This window comes from Heloderma suspectum, chromosome 17 (assembly GCF_057233095.1).
Source record: "Heloderma suspectum isolate Gila_16-S chromosome 17, 16-S_ref, whole genome shotgun sequence".
Taxonomy (NCBI): domain Eukaryota; kingdom Metazoa; phylum Chordata; class Lepidosauria; order Squamata; family Helodermatidae; genus Heloderma; species Heloderma suspectum.
Genome location: NC_139474.1, coordinates 21,181,512 through 21,207,597, shown reverse-complemented (window position 1 = coordinate 21,207,597; position 26,086 = coordinate 21,181,512). Strand labels below are relative to the sequence as shown.

Here is a 26,086-nt window from a genome sequence, read left to right as displayed (position 1 = left end):
GTAAAGGTGTCCCCAATCAGTCGTGTCCGACTTTAGGGTGTGGCGCTCATCTCCATTTCTAAGCCGAAGAGCCAGCGCTGTCCGAAGACGCTTCCGTGGTCATGTGGCCGGCATGACTGAACTCCGAGGTGCACGGAACGCTGTTCCCTTTCCCACCGAGGCGGTACCTATTTATCTACTTGCAATTTCTTGCTTTCGAACTGCTAGGTTGGCAGGAGCTGGGACTGAAGACGGGAGCTCACTCCGTCACGCAGCACTCGGGTCTCGAACTGCTGGTTCGGCGTCTTAACCACTAGTCCTCTTGTTGTCAAACAAGAGGATGTTACTGAATTTTATAAAAGAAGGTACCTGAAATATCTCTGTTTTCGGTGACAAGTTGATGAGAATTAATAGGACATGGTCTGAAATTAGTAGCCCACTTTTTGAAGGCAAACAAGTCTTTTCTTTCAGTGGCTATTTTCCTCATTCTGTTTTAAAATTAAGGTCTGTTAGCTGGTGCCTCCTAAAATATGTTATTTAGATTATTTGCTGGTCATTTGATTGCCATGTCATGCCTCTATGGGTTAGACTCCTTGACTATTTTTTAAAACAGTGGGCTTAAAATGTTAGAAATAATATATATGGCGTTGTGGCATGATGGTTTTTCTTCTCACTTTCATAATGTCCTTCCATCTTTTGACTGGGTAGATCAAAGTGTGCTCCTCCATCATAGTCTTGACGCTATCACAATTAATATGCAATTATATACCTAATACAACATTGAAGGCCCTGCACAGGGCCCAAGCATCATTTCAATATTTGGCCCATACCAGCTTGTAACATGCACCCCCCCACACAGTCCCATCCCATCCCATACATACAATCTCGAGAGTCAGAAAATAAAAGTTTCTATTTTAATTCTGAGATTAAATTTTCTATACTTCTGAAAATACACCACGGCTTTCACTGGGGCTTTTCTACCATGCCCCTAAACAGCCCCACCCCTCCTGCTGTTTTGTGTTTGTTTAATATAACATTCAGTCTGAAGAACAGCTGTGCAAAGCTTTTTGGTTATTTTGTGACTTTCTGGCTGGCCCTAATGTTTTGACTTGTTTTCACTTTCAAAGCATTATTTTTCTGTCCCTTTTCATTGCAGAATCATAAACGAGAGGGAGAGAGAACATTACACATTTGCTCACATATATTTTAGGCTAGTAAATCCAAGCAGCAGCACTGGCTCCCACTGTCCCTGGGATCAATGCCCCTGATTATTATGGTGCTTGACAAAGCATGTCACACAGGGAAGCACAAATCTGTCTCTCAAACTCCTGGTTCAGCTGCATAAGCAAGAGGTCTCTGTCCTAGAGAAGGGCCTGGGCCAGCAGCTTTCTGTACAAGATATTCCTTGTTCTGCCCTAATGCTGCTTCTGATTGGCTCCAGCAAACCTCGCAAGATCTGGATAGATACAGGAAAATAAGGCTTTGTAAATATCCTCAAGCATAATATAAATTCTTTTTTCTCATTGTAATGGAGTTGCAGTCTGGGCAGGGCCCTATGGATCTCTGGGCCCCAGTAAATTGTACCCACCCCCATGCTTGGTCCTATATTCCACTTTGCACAAGACAACCCAATGCCAGAAGATGATGCAGACATTAAGGGTGCGATCCTATGGAGATAGGCAGCCGCCTCCAAACTCAGAGGCGACTGCCCATCCAATGCAGGGCAGGAGAAGCGTGGAGGGGATTGTCCCTTCCACGGTTCAGCTGCCCTGCATTTGGGGCTAGACGATTTCAGCTTCTAGCCACAGGAAGGCGGAGCAGGGGAAGCAGCTGCCGGGTGTGAAAGTAGGCCTGACTAGGCCTTGTAAGTAGTTTGGTTCAGGCGAGGTGCCTGATGGGATTGAATGTGTGCGTGTGCGCGCGCACGTGTGTGACCATGAAAAAGTAGTTATAATTTGCTCATAAGCAAGAAATTCCTATCCACCTGAGTAACTCATCCCTAAAGAGAAGAAGGCTGCTGTGCTGATAAGACTGTTGCTGAGCACTAACTGGTTTCTGAGCATGCGTAGTGTGTTTTTCTTTGTTCTCCAACTTTCTGTCTGTATAAATGCATCCTGTTTTCTTTTGGGGGGAGAGACACAGTTTTGTCTGTCTCTCCAAATTTCTGACTGTTCAACCTAACCTGCTTTGGATATTTCCTTAACACAGGCAACATGTTGGATGTGTCGTATCGGCATTTCTGCCTTCCCTGCCCCGGAACGCCCCCAGGAACGCCCCGTTTTCGCCTCTCCTCTTCCAAGTGCGGGACCATTCCGAGCTGCCTGTGAGGCAGCTTGGGTGTGGGGGAGGGCAGGTTCCCAGAAACCGACATGTCGTATGGCCATCTAGCTGCTGACTAGCGGCCATAGGATTGCTCCAACCAACTTAATCATTAAGTTCATGCTTAAGCCAACCAACTTAATCATGCATACTGTTCCTGGGCTTTTTAAAAACAACAACAACATGGGTTTAATTGCACAAATGCAAAGGGTCTTAACGTTGGCAAGGAGCGTTATGTTTCTTATCGGATTGATTCCTCATGAAGTGTGTGAAAACATGAAGTGTGTGGAAGTTTTGAACTGAGGTGTTTACCACGTTCGTATCCTGCACTTTCTCCAAGGAGATCACAGCAGTATGCTTGGGGTAGTCCCATTTTATCCTCACAACAAGCCTGTGAGGTAGGTTCAGTTGAGAGTGTCATGATTTGCACAAGAGCACACAGTGAGACGAATGTCGAAGGCATGGATTTGAACATAGAGTTTGCCAGTTCATGCTCAGTGTGGAATCCGCTATGTGGTGCTCTTGGGGCAGCCGAAGACATTTTGATGCCAGGTGTGAAGGACAAGATGGCGCTGCCCCATTACACACACAGCAGCTGGCCAGGCTGACAACTGGATCTAATTTCAGCTCTGTGGATGTGAGCAGCAGGCCAGCCTCCCGGGCTCAGGCCAGGCGCTCGGCCTACAGAACTCCGTCCTTGCAACTCCCCACCCCCCACTACCTCACTCTGCCCAACGGTAGGGCCGGCCCTGATGCATTTGCATGGCTGACGGCATATTCTGGAAACCTTTGAATTGTTTTTGAAGTTTCTGTTTTAGATCAGGATTTTATATGACCCTGTAAAAAAATTTGAAGGTTTGGAAGCTGGTATTTTAGTTGTACATTTAAGCACCAGAAGGTGGCACCACAGCTCCACAAATATCGAATTAGAGCAAAACATTTGCAGTCATAGTCTAATAGGCTATCATGACGTCTGGGAACCAAAGATGTGCAGCCAACCATCGTCTGCGTGTTTCGTCAGAAGGGAGACCTGTTGTGTTCAACAGGGACTTGCTCCCAAGTAAGTGTGCATAAGAATAAAGCTGTAGTCTTACTTTAACGTTTTATTTATTTATATCCTTATTTTTATTTAAAACATGTATATCCCGCCCCATATCATTAAGATCTCGGGGCGGCATACAGATAAAATCGATTTAAACAGTATAAAACATTAATGGGTCTGTTAGGGCGCAATCCTATCCAGATAGGTGGCCGCCTCCGAACTCAGAGATGACCGCCTATCCAAAGCAGGGCAGGAGAAGCACGGAGGGGATCGTTCCCTCTGCGCTTCTACCCTGCATTTTTGGCTAGACAGCCGATTGCGGCTGTGTAGCTGTGGGAGGATGGAGCGCGGAAGGAGGCCGCTGTATCGTACAGGCATTCACGTCCTCCCTGCCCCAGAACGCCCCCAGCCGTGCCTGTTTTCGGCCGCTCCATGCTCCTCTTGCGAGCGCGGAGGATGGAGCTGTTCTACCCTGCCTCTGAGGCAGTGCAGAAGTGGGGGAGGTTGGTTCTCCAGGACCCAACCTCGAAGCGCGGGATCCAAGGTCAGTTCCTGGATAACACGATATCCTATGGCCGTCTAGCCACTGTCCGGTGGCCAAAGGATTGCTCCCTTAGAATATTTTTAGTTGATTGATCACTCTCCTTTTAACCAATTAACTGATCAATTTTAAAATTTTGTTAAATACAACTGCAACATAGGTCCCTTTTTTAAAGGATAACAAAGGAAGTATGAGAAAGCTTTAGTTGACTGATCTATGAATTAAATCTGTAAGACCTAATTTTTAAGAATGGAATGATCCCCAATCGTCTATAACTTGCCTCGGGAAAATCATATCGGAGCTCTGCATGCAGCCGCTGTGTTCAAGAGAACAAATTTAAAAACTAAGCTTTGATCTGAACTGGATTTCCTGACGAAAAAACAAGCAGTTCTTAGTCTGAAAAACATGTGCATCACTATAGTGAAAACCTGAAAGGCCATCTAAGCGAAAACCCTGATCAGGGTTTGGCTGGCCACCTGTCCCGAAAGAGATTGCAATGGATCTTTGCTTTCGCCACCGATAGTGTGTAGCCCACAAAACCTTGTTATAAATGGGCTAGTCTAAGAGTGCCATAGGACCCTCTTACTGCAGGGGTCCAAAATGTCAGGCCTGGGGGCCAAATCTGCCCTGCTTAGGATCCCAATCTGTCCCTCCAGTGTTCCCTAGATAGCCCTGCCTTTTTCCCCTGGCCACCAATCATTTGGTCGTTTCTCAGTTTTTGTGCGATTCTAAAAGGTTCTATGCCTCTCCTAAGGCTTAGATGCTGGCTGCAAGAGCTTTAGGCAAAATATTGTTGTTGTTATTGTTATTATTAATCACAGTGCAGTCATGATGGACAAAGAGCACAAACCTAGATGAATTCTTATGATGCTTTTCCATTTCCCTTGGTGTAATACTTGCAGTTCTCAAGGGGTCCAGTTTACTAGCATTGCTCAGAATTTGCCTACCCCTGGGAATGTTATAAGAACTTCAGAAGAGCCCTGCTGGATGGCCAACCAGCTGTCGACCAGGAACCCACAAGCATGGCATGGGTGCAACAGCATCCTCCCACCCATGTTCCCCAGCAACTGGTGCACATAGGCTCACTGCCTCTGGTACTGGAGGTAGCGCATAGCCATTGATAGCCTTCTCCAGGAATTTGTCCAACCCGCCCCCAAATTGGTGGCCATCACTACATCCTGTGGTAGTGAGTTCCATAGTTTAACCATGTGCTGTGCGAAGAAACACTTCCTTTGATCTGTCCTGAATCTCCCACCAAACAGCTTCATAGGATGACCCCAGGTTCTAGTATTTTGACAGAGGGAGAAAAATGCCTGCCTATCCACATTCTCCCCTTGTCCTTCCTGTCAGGCCAGTCAGCACGACCCATGCTGTGAACACGTGTTGTAGGGATCCATGCAAAGCCTGGCACATCGCTGATTTGGGCAAACAGTGGTGGCAGTGACATAGTAAGACCCCAAGCAATCCTAAATCTTCTATGTGTTGCCAATGCAGATGGAACCTGCATTGTTCCAGCAATGGAAATCAGCAGGGAAGCTGATTTTCAGTGGCTATTATTTATGGTGTGGGTCAGAGGATTTTTGATGTATTTTCTCCAATAGAATATCAAACTGTTTTAGAAGCTGCCTTGAATTTCACAAATGACATAGCACGGAGGGCGGGTACACGCTGCTCTGCAAGAAAGACAAGTGCAAAACCATGTTGGGCACACAGAAGGCATTCCATGTTTCTTTTGATCCTGGCAGTAATGAACAAGAATTGGGGTTTGATTCACAGCTGTAAGAAAATTCCTCTTTGTAGGAATGTAGGAAGTCATTTTAAAAATCTTTCCTCTGAAGCAAGCAGTCCGTTCATATCATGTCTGGAATACATACAGAGAGAAAGGGAGAGTGGAGAGAATCCAAGAAAGATATTGCAGCTTATTTTTCATCTAGTTAACTATATAAAGTGCACAGAACCAAGGCATAAATGTAAGTGATTTGTAACACATTATTTGTGTCTTTCATTAATGCTCAGAAGCAGCCTGAGATCCAAAGTTACTCTAAGCAGACTCAAGGTTTTATTATCATGTATGAGCTCCCTGGGCATTCATATCTACACCTGAGATTCTGCCCCGGGATCCATCTTGAGAGAAGGATGGGTGTCCTCTGCCAGGAACAGGGCCTTTTCTGTGGGGGCTCTGGAGTTTTGCAATCTCTCTCCTAGGAAGTCTATACTTGCTCTTTTCTGGCCTCCTTCCCTGGCTCCCAATGGGAACTTTCCTTTTGGAGCTAATAGCAGGCAAGGGGCAAGCAATTATCAGCAGGAATGAGAGAAAGGGGTTAACCCTTTCCTGCTTATAAACTGCAGTCCTGATGAAAATTGCCTCTCCTGTTTTTTTTTAAAGAGCATCATGTCTAGTTTGGCCCTATGGGCATTTCTACATGAGGCTTTTATCCCGCACCTTTAATGAGGCTTCTGCTTCTGAATTCTTTGTGGGATTAACATTGGCTCCTTTGCATGTGCTTTTTTTCTGGGGGAAGGGGGGGTTCTTATGCCGCCTTGCTATATATTTCATTATACAACCACTAGATGGCACTGTGGAATAGCGAAATTGCACAATTTCATCAGATTCTCATTCTGCCATTTCTAAATCACAATAATGGTTGCAAAGCACAGGAAAGGCCTGGAGGAAGCCCATGTCATGTAAAGGACCCGCTAAATACGGTGAGTGAGCAATCACGAGCGCACAATAAAAGCCTCGTGGAGAAAGGCTCACAGCCTCCTTCTTGGCAAAAAAGCAAACTTTTTTTTTACAAGTTGGATGGTATCCTGATTTTTTCTTTCTTTGCGCCAGATGCTTGGCTTCTATTGCTATTTGGAGAGCATGCAGCTTTTTGTTACTAGTTTTGAAGCTTTTAGCTAAGGCAAGAAATCAACACCTCTAGATTAACAGTATAAGAACTGCGTCTGTACCTTCTAAAATCACATCTGGAAGACCGGCCGGAGGACGTGCAGAATCTGGATAAGAGTAAGGAAGAAGTGCAAGACGTGGCACGGGAGTAAAGCCCCGGCAGAGTCCCTCGAAATAACGTCCTGTAAGGGCAAAGGCAAATGTAACATTGAAAGAGACAAATGCAACATTCAAAGCTCCTCTGGCCCATAAGCAAATGGAAGCTTATTCTCTCCAGGAGCAAGCTCTTGAAAATCCCGGCTGTTCAGATTCTCATGGTGTTTCTGCTTGAACAGGGATCATTAGCTCACCCTGCCCTCCTCAGTGTGTGCGTGGCCAACATGCCACGTGAGTGGTCCTCCCTTTATGGCCACAGCCTTTATCTGGATGCTGTGATGCTATAGCTTCACCTTCTATCTATCCACTTGTGTTTTTCTCCTCTGCCCTGCATGCTATCCTAGGCTTTGACCCTCCTGGTTTATGCCACGACTCCTGCCTTTGCCTTAATCCTGCCTATTCCAGTGGAACACTTTGGCCTCGTTCTCACAAACAGCAGATAAGGTGGCCCCCTTGTGTCTGGACTGTACCACTTCACACTGCAGGTGGGGGTTCACATGATGGAATACTTCCTCGTGTGTGTAGCGGGGTGGGGACTTCCCTTCACGGAGGATGAAGACAGATGTATTTTTGAATAGGAACGGGGCCCAATTTTGTTGTCTGCAGAATGATCCCCCCCCACTTGATCTTGTACAGACACACAGCCAGCCTGTGGACAGAAACTTGATTATTTCTTCCTGTTCACCCCTCCACTATGCTTCAAGTGGGGTGCCCACTTCATTTGCTTGTTTGTTTTTGCTTCGCTTTTGCTTTCTTCAAGTATCAGGCATATTTATCCCATCGAATGTCTGTCTGGTGCTTTTTAATTTTCTGCTTTTTTAGAGGGGTTGTGCTGCTCCTATTCCCTTAAAAACTGTTTGAAAAGAGGAACTTGTTAAGGACTGATGGAAGGGCTGCCCAGTCCAGATCTGGAAAGGGGGGCAGTAGCTTTTTTTTAAGTGACACAAGGGCCAGCCAATCAGCACTGTGCACCAGCCTGGCTCTGGGAAAAAAAAGGGGGAGATTGCAGATTTGTGATTAACACCAAGGCAGGCCAATCAATGTTGTACACACCCATTTTCTGACAAATAAGTTTCCACGGAGCTCGGCCTGGGCAAGAAGGCTGTGCCCGGGTCCACAGTAGGGCTTACTGCAGAAAGTACATAGTAAATCTGTATTCACCCATAGAAAACTAGCAAGTCAAGATATCTTGTTTTGTTTATATATTTATTTTAAAAAATTATATGCTGCCTTTCAGGGTAAAACCCTCCCAAGGTGGCTCATATCGATACCATAATACACAGTAGCATCTGATATGAATAAAACCACACCCTAAAACTAAGATGTGAAAGGTAAAAAGGTAAAGGTGTCCCCAACCAGTCGTGTCCGACTCTCGGGTGCGGTGCTCATCCCCGTTTCTAAGCCGAAGAGCCAGCGCTGTCCGAAGACGCTTCCGTGGCCATGTGGCCGGCATGACTGAACACCGAGGTGCACGGAGCGCTGTTCCCTTTCCCGCCGAGGCGGAACCTATTTATCTACTTGCAATTTCTTGCTTTCGAACTGCTAGGTTGGCAGGAGCTGGGACTGAAGACGGGAGCTCACTCCGTCACACGGCCCTCGGGTCTTGAACTGCTGTCCTGCCGACCTTCCGGTCTGCGGTTCAGCATCTTAACCACTAAGCCACCACGGCCCTAAGATGTGAAAACAGTATGTTACAACAATAGTAGAAATAATACACAGCACCCGATATTAAAATGCCATTTGAAATGAAACTGTTTCCAGGGTTCATTTTAAAAGCCAGTCAAGTAGGGGGCATATGTATCTCCCTAGGGGGAGAATTTCATAAGTATGGGGGCCACTGCCAAAAAGCCCCCATCTCATGCCTGCTGTTTTTGAGAGTGAGCCCATGAGTAAGACCCCTCATTTGCTAAGGCCCAGGCAGTTTCATATGGGGGCAGGCAGCCCTTCAGAAAATCTGTTCCCAAACTGGCTAGCGCTTTACCAGCACTTTAAACACAGCCCAGCCTCGGTAACCAATAGGTGTTATGGGATCTGATCACTTGGTCCCTGCTAGCATCCAAACAGCTGCATTCTGTAAGAGGTGAAGTTTCCACACTGTTTTTAAAGGCAGCTCTTGACATCGTGTGCATTACAATAGTATAGTCTGGAAGGAACCAGGGCAGGGGTAACTGTGGCAAAGTTTACTTTCTATGTACCGGCAATTTTTTTGTGTATGGGGCAAACTTTCAACCGTATCAGCCCACCTCCAGTTTGAAGAGGCATAGTCCAGACACAGGTTTGCCACCTTAGCTGCTGTTTGTGAAAGCGGAGAGGTAGATATGACTTGCCTGTTTTCAGGCTTCTGTGTTTGCCCTGCCCCCTGGCTTGCCCCTCCTCTAATGGCTCAACAGCACCCTTCTGAGGGGTTAAGCTGCCAGGAAGTACAGAATCTCATGGGAGTGACTTACATCCGTGCTGTGTTCATACTCATATGTGGAGTTGCCTGGAAAAGTAAAAAGAAAAGAAACAGATTATCCCAGTAAATTCCTAATGGCAAACTTTAAGAAGGGGGTACATAGAATAGTATAGTAGGGTTGGAAGGGGGCTACAAGGCTGACAAGGGTTGAAAAGAGTGTAATTGCCATGGTCTTCCTCAAAGAATCCTGAACATCCTTATTGGATGAACACAGAGAACTCTTTCTTAGAGCTCCACAAAACTGCATGTTGGGACCAAGAGGAGTTAGCTCCCCCTGATGGGGACTCTGGGACAGCTGTGCTGGAGACCTCATCCTTTGACCCCACTGAATCCAAGGACTCAGATCCATCATGGACCAGGAGCCTGACACCTCATCCTCAGAGGACGAGGCTTCTGAGTTAATGGATCAGGGAGAGGTCTTGGTTGCAGTTGGCCAGCATGAGGTTCCTGCCTCCTTAGCACCTAGTCTTCCACAAAGGCCCCCAGGACCAGCTCCCCTGTGTCCAGAGGAGGTCGTGTTGCCATCCTCAGATTCTGAGGACTCTAGTCGCAAAGATACCACCACGTCGCAGCCACTTCTGGGTCATCATGGCCCAAGACTGCTGAAATGGACCAAGCTCTTTTGAGGGAGAAGGCCTCAGTCAATAGCGAGGCAGGGCCATCAGTCACACAGAAGTCAAACTATACTTAAGGCTCAGCCACGATCTGCTGTTTGTTGGAGCAACATACAGGCAAGCTTCTCTGGCTTCCAGTCCCAGCCTCACTAAGAGCTCTCCGTGGTGCTGCTCCGTTTCCTGTCTCTCTGGGAAATGTGACTCCTGCTTGGTCAGAATCCACTGAACCTGACTTGCCCCAAGTCCTCAATGTGAACCAGACCTCACAGTGCCCAGTAACGCCAGGCCTTCACTGCGACAACTGAACAGATGCAAACTCCTTGCTTGGATTCCTGAGATGCCCCCATCATCTCTTGGATGCCAGGAACAAAGATTGCTGGCAAGCCCAGACTGAAGCTGCCATTAGAAGGTGGAACGCTTGTCTGACAGTACAAGGTCTCTCTTCTCCAGGGCCTGGTTCTGGGGACGAGACCCTGCCTTAAGCAATTCCAGGATCGGGGCCTCCGTCGATGCACCAGGAAGGGTGGATTGTGCAAAGCCTCAATCCCTGTCTGGCTCGTCCAGGTGCAACACCTTTGTTGCCCAACTCCATGGTCTCTGTGTTGGTTCTTTTTGTGGACTGTGTATTTATTTATTTATTACATTTATATCCCACCTTTTTTTCCTCTTTAAGGAACCCGAGGCAGCATACATAATCCTCCTCCTCTCCATTTTATCCTCACAACAACAACCCCGTGAGGTAGGTTGAGCTGAGAGTCTGTGGCCAGCCCAAAGTCACCCAGTGCGCTCCCATGGCCGAGTGGGGAGTCTCAGTTCTAGCGCTCATCTTCTCTCCTAGCTGGGCATCTACCCTGAGTGGCCTTTCAGCCAGGACTCCAGGCTCACCAGCTTCTGGACTGGCAGGAATGGGGCATTTGGAGAGCAGTCCGTGCTGTTGCAAGACCACTGAAAAGCAAAGTCAAGACAAGCAGGGATCTCCCGAAGTAGAGGTCAGGTTCCCTTCACCAGGATTTGAGTGGGGGTCGGGGGAGAATACCTATCTGAATATGCATTTTGGGAGAAAACACACGTTCAAACACATATAAAAATAGGTGTGCGGTTGGGTGTATTGTTCCGGGCAGTTTGTGAAGGGGACGCTGAAAAATGTCCTAGCCCCACCGCGCATGAACTGAGTGTGCGCCCTAATACATACCCTGGAATCCTCAGTCATGCACTTGGGTTCCGTGACAGATGCACCGGAGCTCCACGGCAGAGGAGTTGACAAGGAACCAGTTCCTCCCTCGGAAAACGTCTGCTCTAAATGGGCTCTGCCTCACTGAGACTGCAGCACGAGGTGCCCGACACATAACCTCAGCTCTCTGATCGGTTTTTATTTTGTTATTATCACATTTACGGTTCTGGGGGGATAGTCAGTTTTACCCCATGACATGCCCAGATGTTACATTTATCCCCTGCGGATCATCTTACCATAATAATAGTCTTCATCTTCAAAAAAATCCTCAGAATTTTCTACCCCCCAAAATAAAGAATAAAGTAAGTAAAATGAATTATTGCAGGCCAGAATATTAATTCTAAATATTGCCAAATACCCCTTTCTCACATCCGCATCATCATCACTTTCTGCCTCTGCCAATAATTAAGTCTATGGACGGGATTTTTTTTTAAAGACACGATGTGCCATCGCTGCTGCTGGAACCTTCCAGCTGCCGTAGTGGAGCAGAGAGATTGGGGCTCCTGTAGAAATCTGAACAATTACCCAGTGATTACAGGGCCTCCCCACCGAAGGCCTCCGAGGACCCTTAGCAGGGCTCAGGAAACGTAAAGCGCTTTTTGGCTGGGGAACAGGATGCGTCAGCTCCTTCTTAAGGTGCTAGGACTGGAGCTCTTCCTCCTCCATGGGCCTCCGTGCTTCTCCACCCCAGCCCACCTAGTCTTGGCAACCGTAGCTCCCAGTTTCCGTTTACCAGCTGTCTCAACTAGGCCCTGTCTCTGTTTTCTCGGATCCTCTGTGTTGCAAGGCTGGGCACCCGGGGATGGACCCTGCGGACTGTTGATCTCCCTGAGAGCAGCCTTGAAGATTTGGTCCCTCCTTCTTAGCCCAACCCGGTGGCTTCAGATGTGTGGGACTGCAACTCCCATCATCCCCAGGTAATGCTCATGCTGGCCAGGGGTAATGGGACTTGTAGTCCGACACACCCGGAGGGCACCAGGTCAGGGAAGGCTTGCCTAAAGTCACGACAGAGAGCCAACGTTGAGCATCCTAAGTCTTATTCTCTGCCTCACCTTGGAACGCCTCAGGTGTGTTTCAAGTGGGCATGCTTAGAACTTATGCTTGCTCTTAGGAAAAAAACAACCTCTTTTTTTACTTTAACTTATGGTACATAAGGCACAGTCCAGAGATTCTTTGGAACTTAAAGGAGGAATATTAAATACGTCTAACACCATCTTCCCCAACCTGGCACCCTCCAGTTGTGTTGGACTACAAATCCCATAATCCACCAGTCTAAAAAAAACAAACTGAAGCCAGAGTTGTGGCAGTTGTCCTTCACTGGGACCATTTGGCCTTTTGTGACCCGTGGAGGGAGGCCAGTTTTCACCTAACACATATTTTTCCGCACCAATACAGTTTCATTTTAAGCCCTGGATCAAGTCTATGCCACCCTAGTAAATGCCTGAATGTAGGGAGCTTGAAAAATGCCACTCCAAATGGGCTCTGCTTCTTTGAGACTGCTGTGCTGAGTGCCAGAAGCAGATTTCTGATGGGTTGTGGAGACATGGCAACATTTCCCTCACCACATGCCCAGACCGCAACAGACCACTCTCCGTGGAATTGAAAGCGCCCTTCGTTTGACCAAAGTGTGATGGATTATCTTACCATTGTAAATAATTGAAAAATTCTTGTAATGCGCATCGTATTCTAACTCTATCCCCGGAGCAATCTGTCCTACCAAAACAAAATTGCACTGAAATGATGAGTGATGAAAAATCATGTGAGATGCTCATTCTGAATATTGCCAAATACCCCTCCCCCATGCATGCCATTCATTCAATTATGAAGTTCAATTAGTTCAGATAAAACTCTGCAATCCTATAGCCATATACCAGGGAGTGAGTTGTCTGGAACTCATTGGGGCTTACCTCTGAGTAGACATGTACAGGATTGCACTGCCTGGCTGAAATCCTATAATAATATTCACCTAGAAGCCCTGCTTCAGGGATGCAGAACCTCAGGCTCACGGGAGTTCCGGTGTGTCCCTTGGGGGTTCCCCAGATGGCCACGCCCCCTTACCCTGACCTCCAATAATTTGGTGGTTTCTCAGTTCTTCCACATTTCCGCCCATTCTAAAAGACTGAAATGCCTCTCCTAAGGCTTAGGTGCCGGCAGCAAGAGCGTTAAGCATCCGAGGCCCTCCTCTGAATGCCACCTCCAAGGTGTCATGCCTCCCTCGGACTCCTCCGAGGATGTAGGGGAATGGCAGGCTCCAGACCCAGGGGAAGGGACTGGCACAGAAGTAGCCCGAGCCCCCTGTGGAGGAAACATGCCCAGTTGCAGCTTCCCCGGAGGACTGAGAGGGTGAAGTTCCACAGACCCCAGCAGAGCGAAGGCGGCTTCATGTCGAACAGCAATGAAGGCGATCCTCTGTCCGTTTCAGACTGAGAGGCTCCCAGAGGCGCTGCCATTAAAAGCAGGCAGGGGCAAAGCTGCTGGAGAACAACGTCGTTTCCACACGCCGGATCCCGTCAGTCCCACCATGACCCCGAACCTCAGCCTTGCTTCTGAATCCCTGTGTTTAGACCTTGGACTGGAAAATGAACTTCTCTCTGCCATGCTGTCTTGGATTTCTCAAACTGGTGAAGCCCCCACTCTGTCCTCCTCCATTCCTTGCCTTGGACAGGTTTATGACCTGGCTTATCAGGCAGTGGGTTATTGCTGCTGTTTGCCAGCAGCAAGGACTGACACAAGGGAAGTTTGGAAAGTGGCAACGAGGGAGAGGGTCTTCTCAGTGGTGGCCCTCGCAATTAGGAACGATCTCCCCACCGGGGCCCTCCTGGCACCAACATAGTCATCTTTTCAGCACTAAGTTAAGACTGCCAGGCATTTAATGGTATACGATGGAGCCTTTATGTCAGCTGTCTGTAACAGGTCTAGTATTTTATTGAAATTGATTTTAGCTGGTTAAAGTGTTTTAAATTCTGTATATTCAAATGTTACGCTGTATTTTATCATCTTGTATCTGTGATTTTGTGAATTGTTGTGAACTGCCCAGAGAGCCTTGGCTATTCAGCAGTATAGAAATGAAATTAATAATAATAATAACAACAACAACAACAATGCTAAAAAAAACCTTTTTGTCTTTGGCCCCGCCCTGATCTGCTGTGGACCCCTCCTATCACTGGAATGTGGTCCCCGAGAATTTTTCCAAAATGGAATTCAGTGCTTGGGCTGAAAGCGCTTCAACACCTCTGCCCTGTTTACTTCTGAACTGACATGCATAGGCTTGTGCTGTTAGGATGGGTAACAATGATAAAATAAAACAATAACATCAAATTACAGTGTAATAGAAAATGAAAAACTAGAGAAAGAAAACTAGAAAAATGGGCTTTAAAAATGGAGTGTTAGCAGGAGGAGCAGACAAAAGACGGGAAAAGCCCTGGGTAAATAAAAAAGATTCCGTCCCCGGTGCATGCTTCTGGGTGAGTGTTCTCCGAGGGAGCGTTTCCCACTGAAAATAGGGATCCTTGAGGAATTTGATCTTTGTGAATTCCAAAATGAACTGAGCTGAACCACGTTCTCAAATGAATGCGCAGATTGGAATGTAAGAGTGTTTCATCTCCAGGCGTTCCAAACTGCCACTCCTGACACCCAATTAATAGCACAGCTACTGATGAGGGTGGAGGCCAAAATGTTGAGCTTAAAATGTATTTGCAACACTCAGTTGCTAGTCTTTCTATCTTTCGATATATGCACCTGTTGAAATGCATTTTTGTAGGGATGTCAGAGAATTCTGCAATGGATCTCGGTGAGGCCGAATGCCAGTGCATTCGGCCCCCCGAAATCTGTGGCAGAACGGCCTGCCCCCCCGCCCCCTCCCGCGGATACCCCCAGGATGAGACTTACTTGGGGTGGATGTTCCGGGCAGCAGCGGCTCTGGCGGCGGCTTCGGTGGCAGCGGCTGCGGCAGCTGGTCTTCCGATTGGCTGCCGCCGCCGCCATTTGCAGTCTGGTCGCCTGTTTTTTTTTGTTTTTTTTTACAGAGACATGATAGGCTACGTAAAGACTTACGTAGCCTATCACATCCTGGTTAAAAAAAACCCCAAAAACGGCATACGCAAATGGCGGTGGCTATAGCCGCCGCCATTTGCGTTGCTTATTTTTCACTGTCTTAGTCTACATAAACATTTACGTAGGCTAAAACGGCGAATCAAAAAGGGACGGAAATAGCGCCCACTACGCTATTTGCGTTCCCCTTTATTTTTGCCATAATAGTCTACGTAAATATTTACGTAGACTTAAGACGGTGAAAAATAAGGAACGCAAATGGCGACGGCCGTAGCCGCCGCCATTTGTGTACGCGTTGTTGTTTTTTAACCCAGAGCCCTCTGCAGCCAGAAATCCGGCTGCGGACAGCCCTGGCCTGGGCCTGGCCGGCTGTTCCGTGGAGCCGCTGTGGAGCCCAGCCGGCCGTCGAGGATTCCGGTGGGGAAGACCTGATCGCCTCCCCTCCCCGTCGAGGATTCCGGGGGGAGGGATGGAGCGCCTCCCCCCCCACCCTGAACATAATCCGCGGAAAGGTAAGTGACTTTCATACATCCCTACATTTTTGCCACTAATGCAGAAATGGGGTGAAAGAGGCTTCTGGGTGAACGCAGGTGCAGAAGCATTCTGGGGAAAAGGAGAAGGCAGGGAACCACAGCCTCAGCTAGCACTTCGCAGCGTGCCTGCTGCCCAGAAAGAAACATTTGAGAAGGAAGGAAAAGGGACACTGGTGATGAGTGTTGGACCAATGGGCCATCCTGGGCCTGCTCTGCATCAGCCTCCTCCCTCGCCTCCTGAGGCCCTAGGCAAGCTTTGGTAGTTGAAAGGGGTTGGAGGCTGATGGTTGGGACGTTTCAGCCTCTTTTTTAGGTGTTTGGTCCTAGAGTAGGAGCAGGCTACTGTTTGGGGCCATGGTCACATTTGGCAATTGGAGAAACTGTTCCAGGCACCACTACAAAATGGCTGCCATGGGAGGCGTGGCAAAGGACGACAAACCTGCCCCAAAGATTGGGTACAAGGCTGAGGTGGAGTCTGAGCCCCAACACACCGAACAGTGCCTCTGAAGCCAGAGTTTTCAGGACCAGTTGAAACCTATCCCATAGCAATTCCAGCCACTGGGAAGAAAATGCGTTAAGAAAAAAAGGGGGGGCACCTTGGTGGGTGCCAAGAAACGCGTCCCACAAGTGCCGTGCTGCCTGCCCTGACCGAGACACCGTAGCTCCCCTTGCACCTTGCAATCCAACGCAGTCCGGTGCCAAGCGCTGTAGATCCCAGCTTCTTTCCAACCGTCTTGGCTCTGCCCTTGGTTTTAGCTCCTGTGCCTTTCAGTCATCTGTTTTGCTGCACCGGGTGTCTGATGCAGGATCGTGTGGTGCGTGCCATGGTTCCTCCCCACCCACCTCTCCTCTGCCCCGTGGTTGCTGCGAGCTTTCTTCCCTTCTCCTTTTAAGGGATTTCCCTTGCTCGTCTCTTATCATTCACCGCTGGCTGGGAGCTGGTTGTCAGCATCCCACATGGCCACCTTATGCCCATCCTCGGCTTGGAACTTTGCAGGGTTGTTTCATGTGGGCCTGCTTACAATTTGTGTGGGCTCACTGTGGATAAACCAAAGCCAAATTTATGGCAGTTGCCCTTAACTGTGGACATTTTACTTATATTCTGAATCACGTCTGTGCGGCTCCCAGCACTGCCTTACCCACAAGGAACTGCTTTAACATCAAGCCCACATAGAGTCTGGCAAATTCCAAAACGGTATATGTTGTTGTTGTTCAGTCGTTCAGTTGTGTCTGACTCTTCGTGACCCCACGGACCACAGCACGCCAGGCCTTCCTGTCCTGCGCTCTCTCCCGGAGCGTGCTCAAGACCATCTTCATTGCATCAGTGATGCTATCTAGCCATCTCATCCTCTGCCGTCCCCTTCTCCTTTTGCCTTCAGTCTTTCCCAGCATCAGGGTCTTTTCCAGAGAGTTTTCTCTTCGCATTAGGTGGCCAGATTTGTACCCCACCTTTCTACCAAGAAAAATGGCACTGAAGGCAGCTAGACTGAAAGCTGCCCTGAATCATTAAAATATGGAAGAATGCATTAATATAAGTTTTTCTGTTAATTTTTAAAATCTGTTTTCAAGATTTTCAAAGTTTGGTCATTGATGCATTCACCTGTTTTAAACATAACATGATCCTCATGTTAAATTCTGACCAGTGTGATGTTTCATGAGACTTTATTTTTTTATGGCTGTCTCCATGAGTTTATAAAATATTGTCAAGAGATCAGATTTCTTTCCTACAAAGGATTAATTTCTTCCCACGTTTTTTTTAAAGCTGTTAAAATTAGTTATCAAGTTCAGCCTTATCTAACTGTAAAGAGACAGATGGACAGACAGACTTCTCTAACTGGAAAAAAATGCTTTTCTAGGTCTCAGTATTAGAGACAGAGTTGTATCTAAACTGGTCTGTATTACTGCACAATGGTCCATATTACTTCATAATCTTATCTGTTTTGGACAGTCGATTTATTTATTTATAATAATTATATACCAGCTTTCCACCAAGCCAGTGCACAACAATACAAATAAAAACAATAATACATAAAGATGTTAAAAAAGCAATGAAACCATATTAAAATAACATTAAAATCATTATTCACAACTTTTAAAGACCGAATTCTACCATTCCACCTTCACTGCTAAAAGAATTATTTTTTTCTCCTTCTTCACTCCCCCCTTTTCTTTGTGTGTCGTGTCTTTTTGGACTGTAAGCCTCCAGGCACGACTATCTTGTTTAACTGATTATATGTAAGCTGTTTTAGGCACTTTTTTTGGCTGAGGAGCGGCATAAAAATACTTCAAATGAATAACTAAAATAAATGATATCAAAGAGATGTGTCTAAGCTCAACCCTCTCTTTTTCCTCTTCACAACAGCAAAATCTCACTGGACCAAAGCAAACAAGTAAAGTGCCAAAAATGAAGATCCAACAAGAAATTATGACATACTTTCTTTCCCGATGCAATTGGCGGCACTGCTGAAAGGACTTGACTGAAAATTGGACAGCATGACTTACCTGTTGAACTCTGAAGAATCCCAACTAGCAAGAGAAACACTCTTATCTTTGTCTCTGCCATTGTATGCGTCCAGCACCTTCGCTCTGAGGGTCATTTGGAGAGTTCCTTAGAGGAGCAACCAGGCATGAATATAACAGGAAACAGCAAGATTCCAAGGCCTGAACCAAATCACCACCCTCTCTTGAGAACTGAAAAGTCTTGAATGTTATTGTGAGGTGCTTTTTCTTAAAAACAAACAAAAAAAGGCCCCCAAGTTGGCTAGGAAAATTATTACATCATAGTATGGAACAGAACTTTCACAATGTTTCTTTCTAGGGAAAGATTCCTGTTTACAATTAAACACAATTGCAGACATACCCGTACACACACACACACACACACACACACGGGAGAGAGAGAGAAAGAGAGAGATTCTCAGTAGTGAGCAACAGCTTTCGTTCTGAGGGCTGAACTATGGGCTGGATCCACTCTTACTCATGCTTGGAGTAGACCCACTGAGCAAGTTTGCATGTCACGCTAAGCCACCCTGGAGATAAGCCACCATGGATTGTTTGTTTGCTTGATTTTATTTATTTATTTATTTATTAAATTTATTAATCGCCCATCTGACTGGTCACCCAGCCACTCTGGGCGATGTACAACCCACCATAAAACAATTTAAAACAATAAAATTTTACCATAATTTTTTTTTTTTTAAATACCCTAACCCACCCCAAATGCCTGCCTGAACAACCACGTTTTTAATGCACGACGGAAGCTCATTAAAGAGGGGGCATGACGGAGTTCCCTAGGGAGGGAGTTCCACAGAGTGGGGGCCACCACAGAGAAGACCCTCTCCCTCGTCCCCACCAGTCTAGCTGTCCTGGCTGATGGGACAGAGAGAAGGCCATCCGAGGCTGATCTTGTTAAGCGGCCTGTCTGGTGTTGCTGGAGGTGCTCCTTAAGATAGGCTGGGCCGGAACCATATAGGGTTTTAAAGGTCAAAACCAACACCTTGAACTTGGCCCGGAAAACAACTGGTAACCAGTGCAACTCCTTCAGCACTGGAGTGATGTGATCTCGCCGGCGGCTGCCTTTAATCAGGCGAGCCGCCGCGTTCTGTACCAGCTGCAGCTTCCGAACCGTCTTCAAGGGTAACCCCACGTAGAGCGCATTACAGTAGTCTAGACGAGAGGAGACCAGGGCATGTACTACCGATGGGAGCAGATGGTCGGGAAGGAAGGGGCGCAGCCGCCGTATCAGATGGAGTTGATACAGCGCTGTCCGGCTCACAGCTGACACCTGAGCCTCCATGGACAGCTGGGAGTCCAAAATGACCCCCAGGCTGTGGACCTGGTCTTTCAAGGGTAGCCGTACCCCATTCAACACCAGGTCAACATCCCCCAGCCTCCTCTTGTCTCCCACCAAAAGTACCTCGGTCTTGTCAGGGTTCAGCTTCAGCTTATTCCTCCCCATCCAGCCACTCACCGTCTCCAGACATTTGGACAGGGATTCTATGGCCAACCTTGGTGAAGATTTGAATGAGAGGTAGAGCTGCATGTCATCCGCATATTGCTAACACACTTTACTCCCGACAGACGATTTATTTATTATTGCATTCATATCCCGCCTTTTTTCCTCTTGCAAGGCACCCAAGGCCGCTTACATTACCCTCCTCCTCTCCATTTTATCCTCACAACAACAACCCTGTGAGGTAGGTTGGGCTGAGAGTCTGTGACTGGCCCACAGTCACCCAGTGAGCTTCCATGGCCGAGTGGGGACTAGAACCCGGATCTCCCAGCTCCCAGTCCAACACTCTTGCCACTACACCACACTGGCTCTCGATCAAGCACACTGCAGCTTTCCATGGATTGTTTCCCCTTAGCCCTCCCAGCACGTATCCCAGGGACCTTTGCAGGAGAATTCCTCGTTTCCTACATCAGCACCCTTCGTGCAGTTGGTCCACTGGGGTTGCCAGCTCATGAGGGAAACTGCCTCCCTCTTGCATGAGATTGCCAAATGCATATAATTTTCTGAGCCCTTATGAATGCAGTAAAGCATTCACATCCCACCCCCCTTTTTTTTAATTTGGGGTCTTGCGCAAGTGCACAAGAGTGCAAGACCACCTGTCTGCTATTTAGCCAAGTATCCTGCTATCCTCCTCTTGTCAATGTCCTTGTCAATTTCATTCTCCACTTTGGGGCTTGCCTTGCTAGTGGACACCTTAAAAAAGACTGCTTCGCATAGTACCCACGTAATTACACCCTCCCGAAAAGCTCCTTCTCCTGCAGCCGCCAGCCGCTTTCCACTCCCCCCCCCCCGCCTTAAATACAAAAATAAAGAGAGAACCAAGGGCAACCCCCAACTCCTTCTCGGATGTGAGCTTCAAAACAAATATATCCGATCTAATTTCATTTCGTTGGTTTCATTTATTACGTTTCCACACCACCCAATAGCCGAAGCTCTCTGAGCAGTTTATAAAGATTAACATTCTTAAAAATACAATATTGTACATATTATAAAAAACATTTACATACAAACATGTAAACAGACAGCACCCCCAAAAAAATTTTTAACAATCAACAATGAGAAATCCCATGATGATGGTAGTGGTGGTGGTCATAAGAGGAGCCCTGCTGGATCAGACCAAAGGGCCTTTCTAGTCCAGCATTCTCTTCCTGTAGCGGCCATCCAGAGGCCCCAGTGGAAAGCCTACAAGTGGGAGAAGAGCGCAGTAGCACCCGCCCGCTATTCCTGCTTTTGCCGTTCCCCAGCAACTGGTACACATGGGCAGACTGCCTCCGATGCAGGACATAGCATATAGCCATCAGGACTAGTAGCCATTCATAGCCGCTGCCTCCAGGAATTTGTGTTATTTATTTATTTATTTATTTTATTACACATATATCCCACCTTTTTTCCTCTTTAAGGAACCCAAGGCAGCGTACATAATCCTTCTCCTCTCCTCTCCTGTACCAGCTGCACTGGTTACTGGTGTGTTTCTGAGCAAAACTGAAAGTGCTGGTTTTGACCTTTAAAACCCTAGACTGTTTGGGACCAAGTTACTTGGAGGGCCGCCTACACCCATATCAGCCTGCCCTCACTTTAAGATCAGAAAGAGAGGCCCTTCCCATCTGCCCACCCACGAGAGCAGTTAGGTGGGTGACCACATATGAGAGGGCCTTCTTTGCAGTGGCTCCATACCTTTGGAACAAGTTTGTTTGTTTGTTTGTTTATTTCTATACCGCCCAATAGCTGAAGCTCTCTGGGCAGTTCACAAAAATTAAAACCAAAGAGCACACAATAAAATAATATAAAATATATAAAACATTAAAACCACAGTATAACAATACAACCAGAATAAAAAGTTGCCATCGGAGGTCTGCCATGCTCCGTCATTGCAGGCTTTTAAGAAGGCCTTGAAAACGTATTATTTTACCGTGGCCTTCTCTTGATGTGATTGCTGTTGTTGCTGTTTTTGCTGTTGCTGGTTTTATTGTCTGCTTTTATTGTTGCTTTTATCACTATTTTATTGTGTGTATGTTTTTATTGCTTTTAATATTTTAACAGTTTTTATGTATCTTATTGCTGTGAGCCGCCTTGGGAGGGCTTCTGCCCTGAAAGGTGGCCAAGAATTTGTAATAAATAAACAAATAAACAAACAAACAAACAAATTCATCCTCACAACAACAGCCCTGTGAGGTAGGTTGGGCTGAGAACCTGTGACTGGCCCAAAGTCACCCAGTGAGCTTCCATGGCTGAGTGGGGGTTAGAACCCGCATCTCCCGACTCCCAGTCCAACACTCTAGCTACTACACCGCGCTGGCTCTCCCTTGTGAAGCCATCCAAGTTGGTGGCCATCACTACATCTTGTGGTAGCGAGTTCCACAGTTTAACTATGTGCTGTGAGAAGTATAATTTACTCCTTGCTTGGAAAAAAGACATACTGGGGTAAAGTAAGCTGAGTCATTTTTACATAATGAGCAAAAGTCAACGCTACAAAGAAAAAGGAAGAGATGGTTTAGGATGAAACAGGAAATGGTACAGTCTCAAGGTCTGTTTTCTGAGGGCTGCATTACTTCCTTTATTGGTCTTCAGAAAATGTTCTTCGCTATCTGTGAGAGGTTAGGTCGGTGGTTCTCAAACCTCTTGTAGCCAAGGCATGGCTTTTGCGGTCATTCTAAGTTAAAATCAGAGGCATGCTTAACTCGCCCCTGCCATGCTCCCATTTTCACATGGTAAGGGTAAGCAATGCCTTCCCTCAGAGGAGCCCACCTCTCCTGTTTCTGTATGAGTCGCTGTTCTGGGGTGGGAAGAGGCAAGCTGAGACAAAGACACAACCAGGCAGCCTCCTCTGAGGGCAAGTAAATTCTGCTGCATCTTTCTTCTGGAGGTGACCAAGGGCTTCTCCACACCAGGGTTTTTATCTTGCAGCTTACCGGAGCTTGTCCTTCCAGATTCTTTGCAGGATTAAGATTGGCTCCTTTACACAGGTGGACCCGTGCTTTGATCTGGGGACTGCATTTGTCTGCAAGTTCTACGTGTTTCATTATACAGCCACTAGATGGATTAATGTTCCTTACTGAGTTATCTCCCATCTTTTAAAACCTGGGTTAAATGTCAGAAAACGTGGGAGAGCCTCTAGAGGTGGATGACGTTGTGTAAAGGACTCGCAAACTTCCGTGACTGACCAGTCATGAGAGTGCAATAAAAGCCTGATGTAGAACTGCTCCAAATCATTAAGGAGGCTGAGCCAGAGCACTGAATCTTGCAGAGATGCTGCTGTAGCCCTTCTCTGGGAGTGGGCCTGCAAGAGCCTTTTGTAATTTATCCTCCCACCCCACACAAGCCGTCCTTACATGGCAAACCTGTGCAGTTGGAATGACTGGGTTTAGAGATGCTAGGAGGAAGGGAAAATATGCCTGAGCACAGGATCGGGAGGCCTTAACCTCAGACCCCAACCATCCACCCAAGTTGCGGAGGACGACACTCATGTCCCCGCAGGCTGTAGATGGGGCATCTTTATCTAGCCAACCACGAACTGAGTTTCTCCTAGTAGGATTGGCACCCAGTGGCCTCAGCTTTGACGGATTGATTGATCATATATACCAGCCTTCCCCAACCTGGCGCCCTCCAGATGTGTTGGGCTACGACTGCTGGTGGGGGATGCTGGGAGTTGTAGTCCAACATAGCTAGAGGGCACCAGGTTGAGGAAGGCAGACATATACTAACGGCAAACTCAGTTCTCTGAATTCCAGCTGTGAAGCTGCAGGTCTGCTCACTTTCGTAAACCCAAATCACAAGCAGTTTATTGAAGAGCAGCACAAACCACTGAACAAGAAAACGACAGAAAGACACACAGACAGTCTGACGGTGGGAGTCTTTAGCTCCAACCCAATATCGTGAAGACCTAAAATTAGCCCTTAAAATTTTCCCGTCGCAGCACCAATCCTCATGGGCTCAAAATGGAACCATCTACATACAAGATCTACATACATCCCAAAGCCCAATAACATCTGCACATGCTCAGTGGTGAACAAAAGAAACTGAGGGAGGGGTTGGGGAGAGAATGTAATGGAGTGCCCTGGACAAGGATGTGGCTGGCTAGCTGGAACCCTGAACAGGAGCGCTCTGCACAGTTGTACTTCCCACTTAACTGATTTTTCCCACAAGGTAGTTTCCAAGTTGAAGAGCCAAACAGCTGAAATATTATTTTAAAATGCTATGATCAATAAAAGAGATCACAGAATAGTGGGGTTGGAAGGGGCCTGCAAGACCATTGAGTCCAACCCCCTGCTCAGTGCAGGAATCTAAGTCAGAGCATCAAAAGGGTGGTGTGTTTGTCGCCACTGACAGGGCAGGAAAAGTATTTTCTGTGGCACATTTCAGGGGTTCAGAATGTTTGGCTGACTGTCGGGCCTCTGGCATGTGTCAGCCTTCTAGAGCAAGTTGCAGAGGGAATTTCCAGCTTGCTCTGGGAGCCATGTTGCAGCCCTAGTTCTCAGGTGGCTGCATGGCCTTCCGAACCCCAGGCTCCTTTAAAACAGTTGCAACGTTCATTTTGGAGTGGAGAAGAACCACAAGAGCTGTTCAGAAGGCACAGTGCTAGGCCTTTACAAAAGCAGAGACCCCCCACCCCACCTAGGCTGGAGAATAAACACAGCCGCTCGCTTGCTCCACCACCGGATGGCTCCATGAGATCGCCCCGCTTTACCCTCTTATCGCAAACCACACCTTGGGCAGCCCGACTGCATCCAGTTCAAGGAAATCATCACGTGACTGGCCCAATGCAAAAATACCACAGGCAAACACCGGAATGCGGGGGGGGGGGGATGCTGGGGAGGCATGTTCCAAACCCTGCCTGCCCTCCAGAGACCTCCTGATGGCACTCACCGGGCTAAACCCGAAACAGCCTATTTCTTTGTGCCCTCCTCCCTTCGCCAGCAATTTGGTCAGCATTTCTGGTCCCTTTTCCATCTATCTACACATGAAACGGCAGCAAGATCTGAAATTAAATTTAATTTCCCCAGCTAAAAAAATCAAACCCTGGTGGGTTTTCTGGAAAAGAGAGGATGAAGGGCATTAAAAGGAAATGGGGTTGTGAGCTTTAATTAGCAGATTAATCCACAAATGGCCCAATCCTCTGCATGTTTACTTGGAAGGCATACCCATGATGTTCAATGGGGTTTACTCCTCAGTAAATGTGTATCGGCAGTCAGTAAATATAAAGCTCCAGTCAGCACATATACATTTTAATTGGTGAAAGCCGCTTTTATTCAGGCTGGGAAGTAAGGTCTTGCTTGTTTCCCACCTGAGACTATTTTTGCCTGGGTGTGTACTGTAATAGGCAAGGCAAAAGAATGAAAGATGCCCTATAAAAGCAGCAATACAGCCAGGCACTACAGGCCCTGAAGTATAAAAAGGGCCTTCCGGTGCAACTCCATGAGCCAGAAGTCAGCCCCATCGAACGCCTGCGTCAGTGAGGCCAGGCATGCAGCCTTAACCTGCTTTCTAAATGAAAAAAGTGTTCTTTCCCCACCCCACGTGGTGCAGGTCTGAAAGCAGCCTCTTTAAGCAACCAAATTAAAGTTAAGCTGCATCTTCTGGATACGCCTGGCTGTGCAAAACCAGCCCAAAATGAAGGAGAGTCCCACAGCCCCTGGTCAGCAACAAGTTGGGGGCGTGGAGCCAAAATCCTGGACCGCCTGCCCACCCAAGTGCCTAGTCCTGTTGCCACCGATGTTGCTCGTCCCATGACACGTTCACTTGCTTCTGAGCTGGCAACTGGTGCTGGGGAGAGACAGGAAGCCCCCTCCCCCTGTCCTGTTTCCGGATTTGGCTCTGGGCCTCAAATTCCTGACCCATAGGACACAGGCTGTGCCTTTGGCCTCCCAGAGTTAGGAGCAGCAGCTGCTGGTTGCTCAGGCAATGTCAACGTGCCATCACACGACCGCCGGCCCTCTCGGTTCTGAAACCCCGGGCAGGATGTCCACGCTAGTCTGTGCTGCACTGATTGAGAGCACAGGCAGGAAGTCTCTCGTGGCTCCCCCAGCAACACCCCCGAGTCCCTCCACATGTGGGAAAGAAGAGTGGTACTCACATGTATGGTGGGACATGGAACCGAAGTTCAAACAGACCTCAGGTGTGTGGCAAAGCTAAAGTGAAAGTTACTGACGGATAGGGGAAGAGGGAGGAGGTGTGCGTGCGGGAAAGCAAAGCTGCCTTCCATAATGCTCAGTTTTGCTCATTACTAATACTTCCCCACAGTCTCAAGGCCCATGGTCCTAATGG

General features: G+C 47.5%; 1 protein-coding gene across 3 annotated transcripts; it reads right to left on the bottom strand.

Moving 5' to 3' along the window:
* Window positions 1-1,086: 1,086 nt before the first annotated feature.
* Window positions 1,087-26,086, bottom strand: LOC146334692 (uncharacterized). 3 transcript variants are annotated; one of them, XM_084824641.1, is made up of 7 exons: window positions 25,896-26,086; window positions 18,316-18,421; window positions 12,875-12,943; window positions 11,467-11,508; window positions 9,378-9,412; window positions 6,837-6,956; window positions 1,087-5,742 (listed from the first exon to the last, which is right to left on the bottom strand). In XM_084824641.1, exons 2-6 carry the CDS (start codon window positions 18,374-18,376, stop codon window positions 6,846-6,848), a joined length of 318 nt encoding a protein of 105 aa, XP_084680767.1. In that variant the 5' UTR covers window positions 18,377-18,421; window positions 25,896-26,086; the 3' UTR covers window positions 1,087-5,742; window positions 6,837-6,845. The 3 variants fall into 3 exon arrangements, with proteins under 3 accessions (XP_084680767.1, XP_084680769.1, XP_084680768.1); XM_084824643.1 differs by lacking the exon at window positions 12,875-12,943; XM_084824642.1 differs by lacking the exons at window positions 1,087-5,742; window positions 6,837-6,956 and adding an exon at window positions 8,144-8,600.

Excerpts from the sequence above, each read along its gene's own strand:
- LOC146334692 (XM_084824641.1), bottom strand. The coding sequence starts at position 18,376 with ATGGCAGAGACAAAGATAAGAGTGTTTCTCTTGCTAGTTGGGATTCTT. Across the intron at positions 12,944-18,315 it reads GATTCTTCAGAGTTCAACAG|GACAGATTGCTCCGGGGATA; the intron begins GTAAGTCATGCT and ends TTGTTTTGGTAG. Across the intron at positions 11,509-12,874 it reads TTTTTCAATTATTTACAATG|AAAATTCTGAGGATTTTTTT; the intron begins GTAAGATAATCC and ends TTTGGGGGGTAG.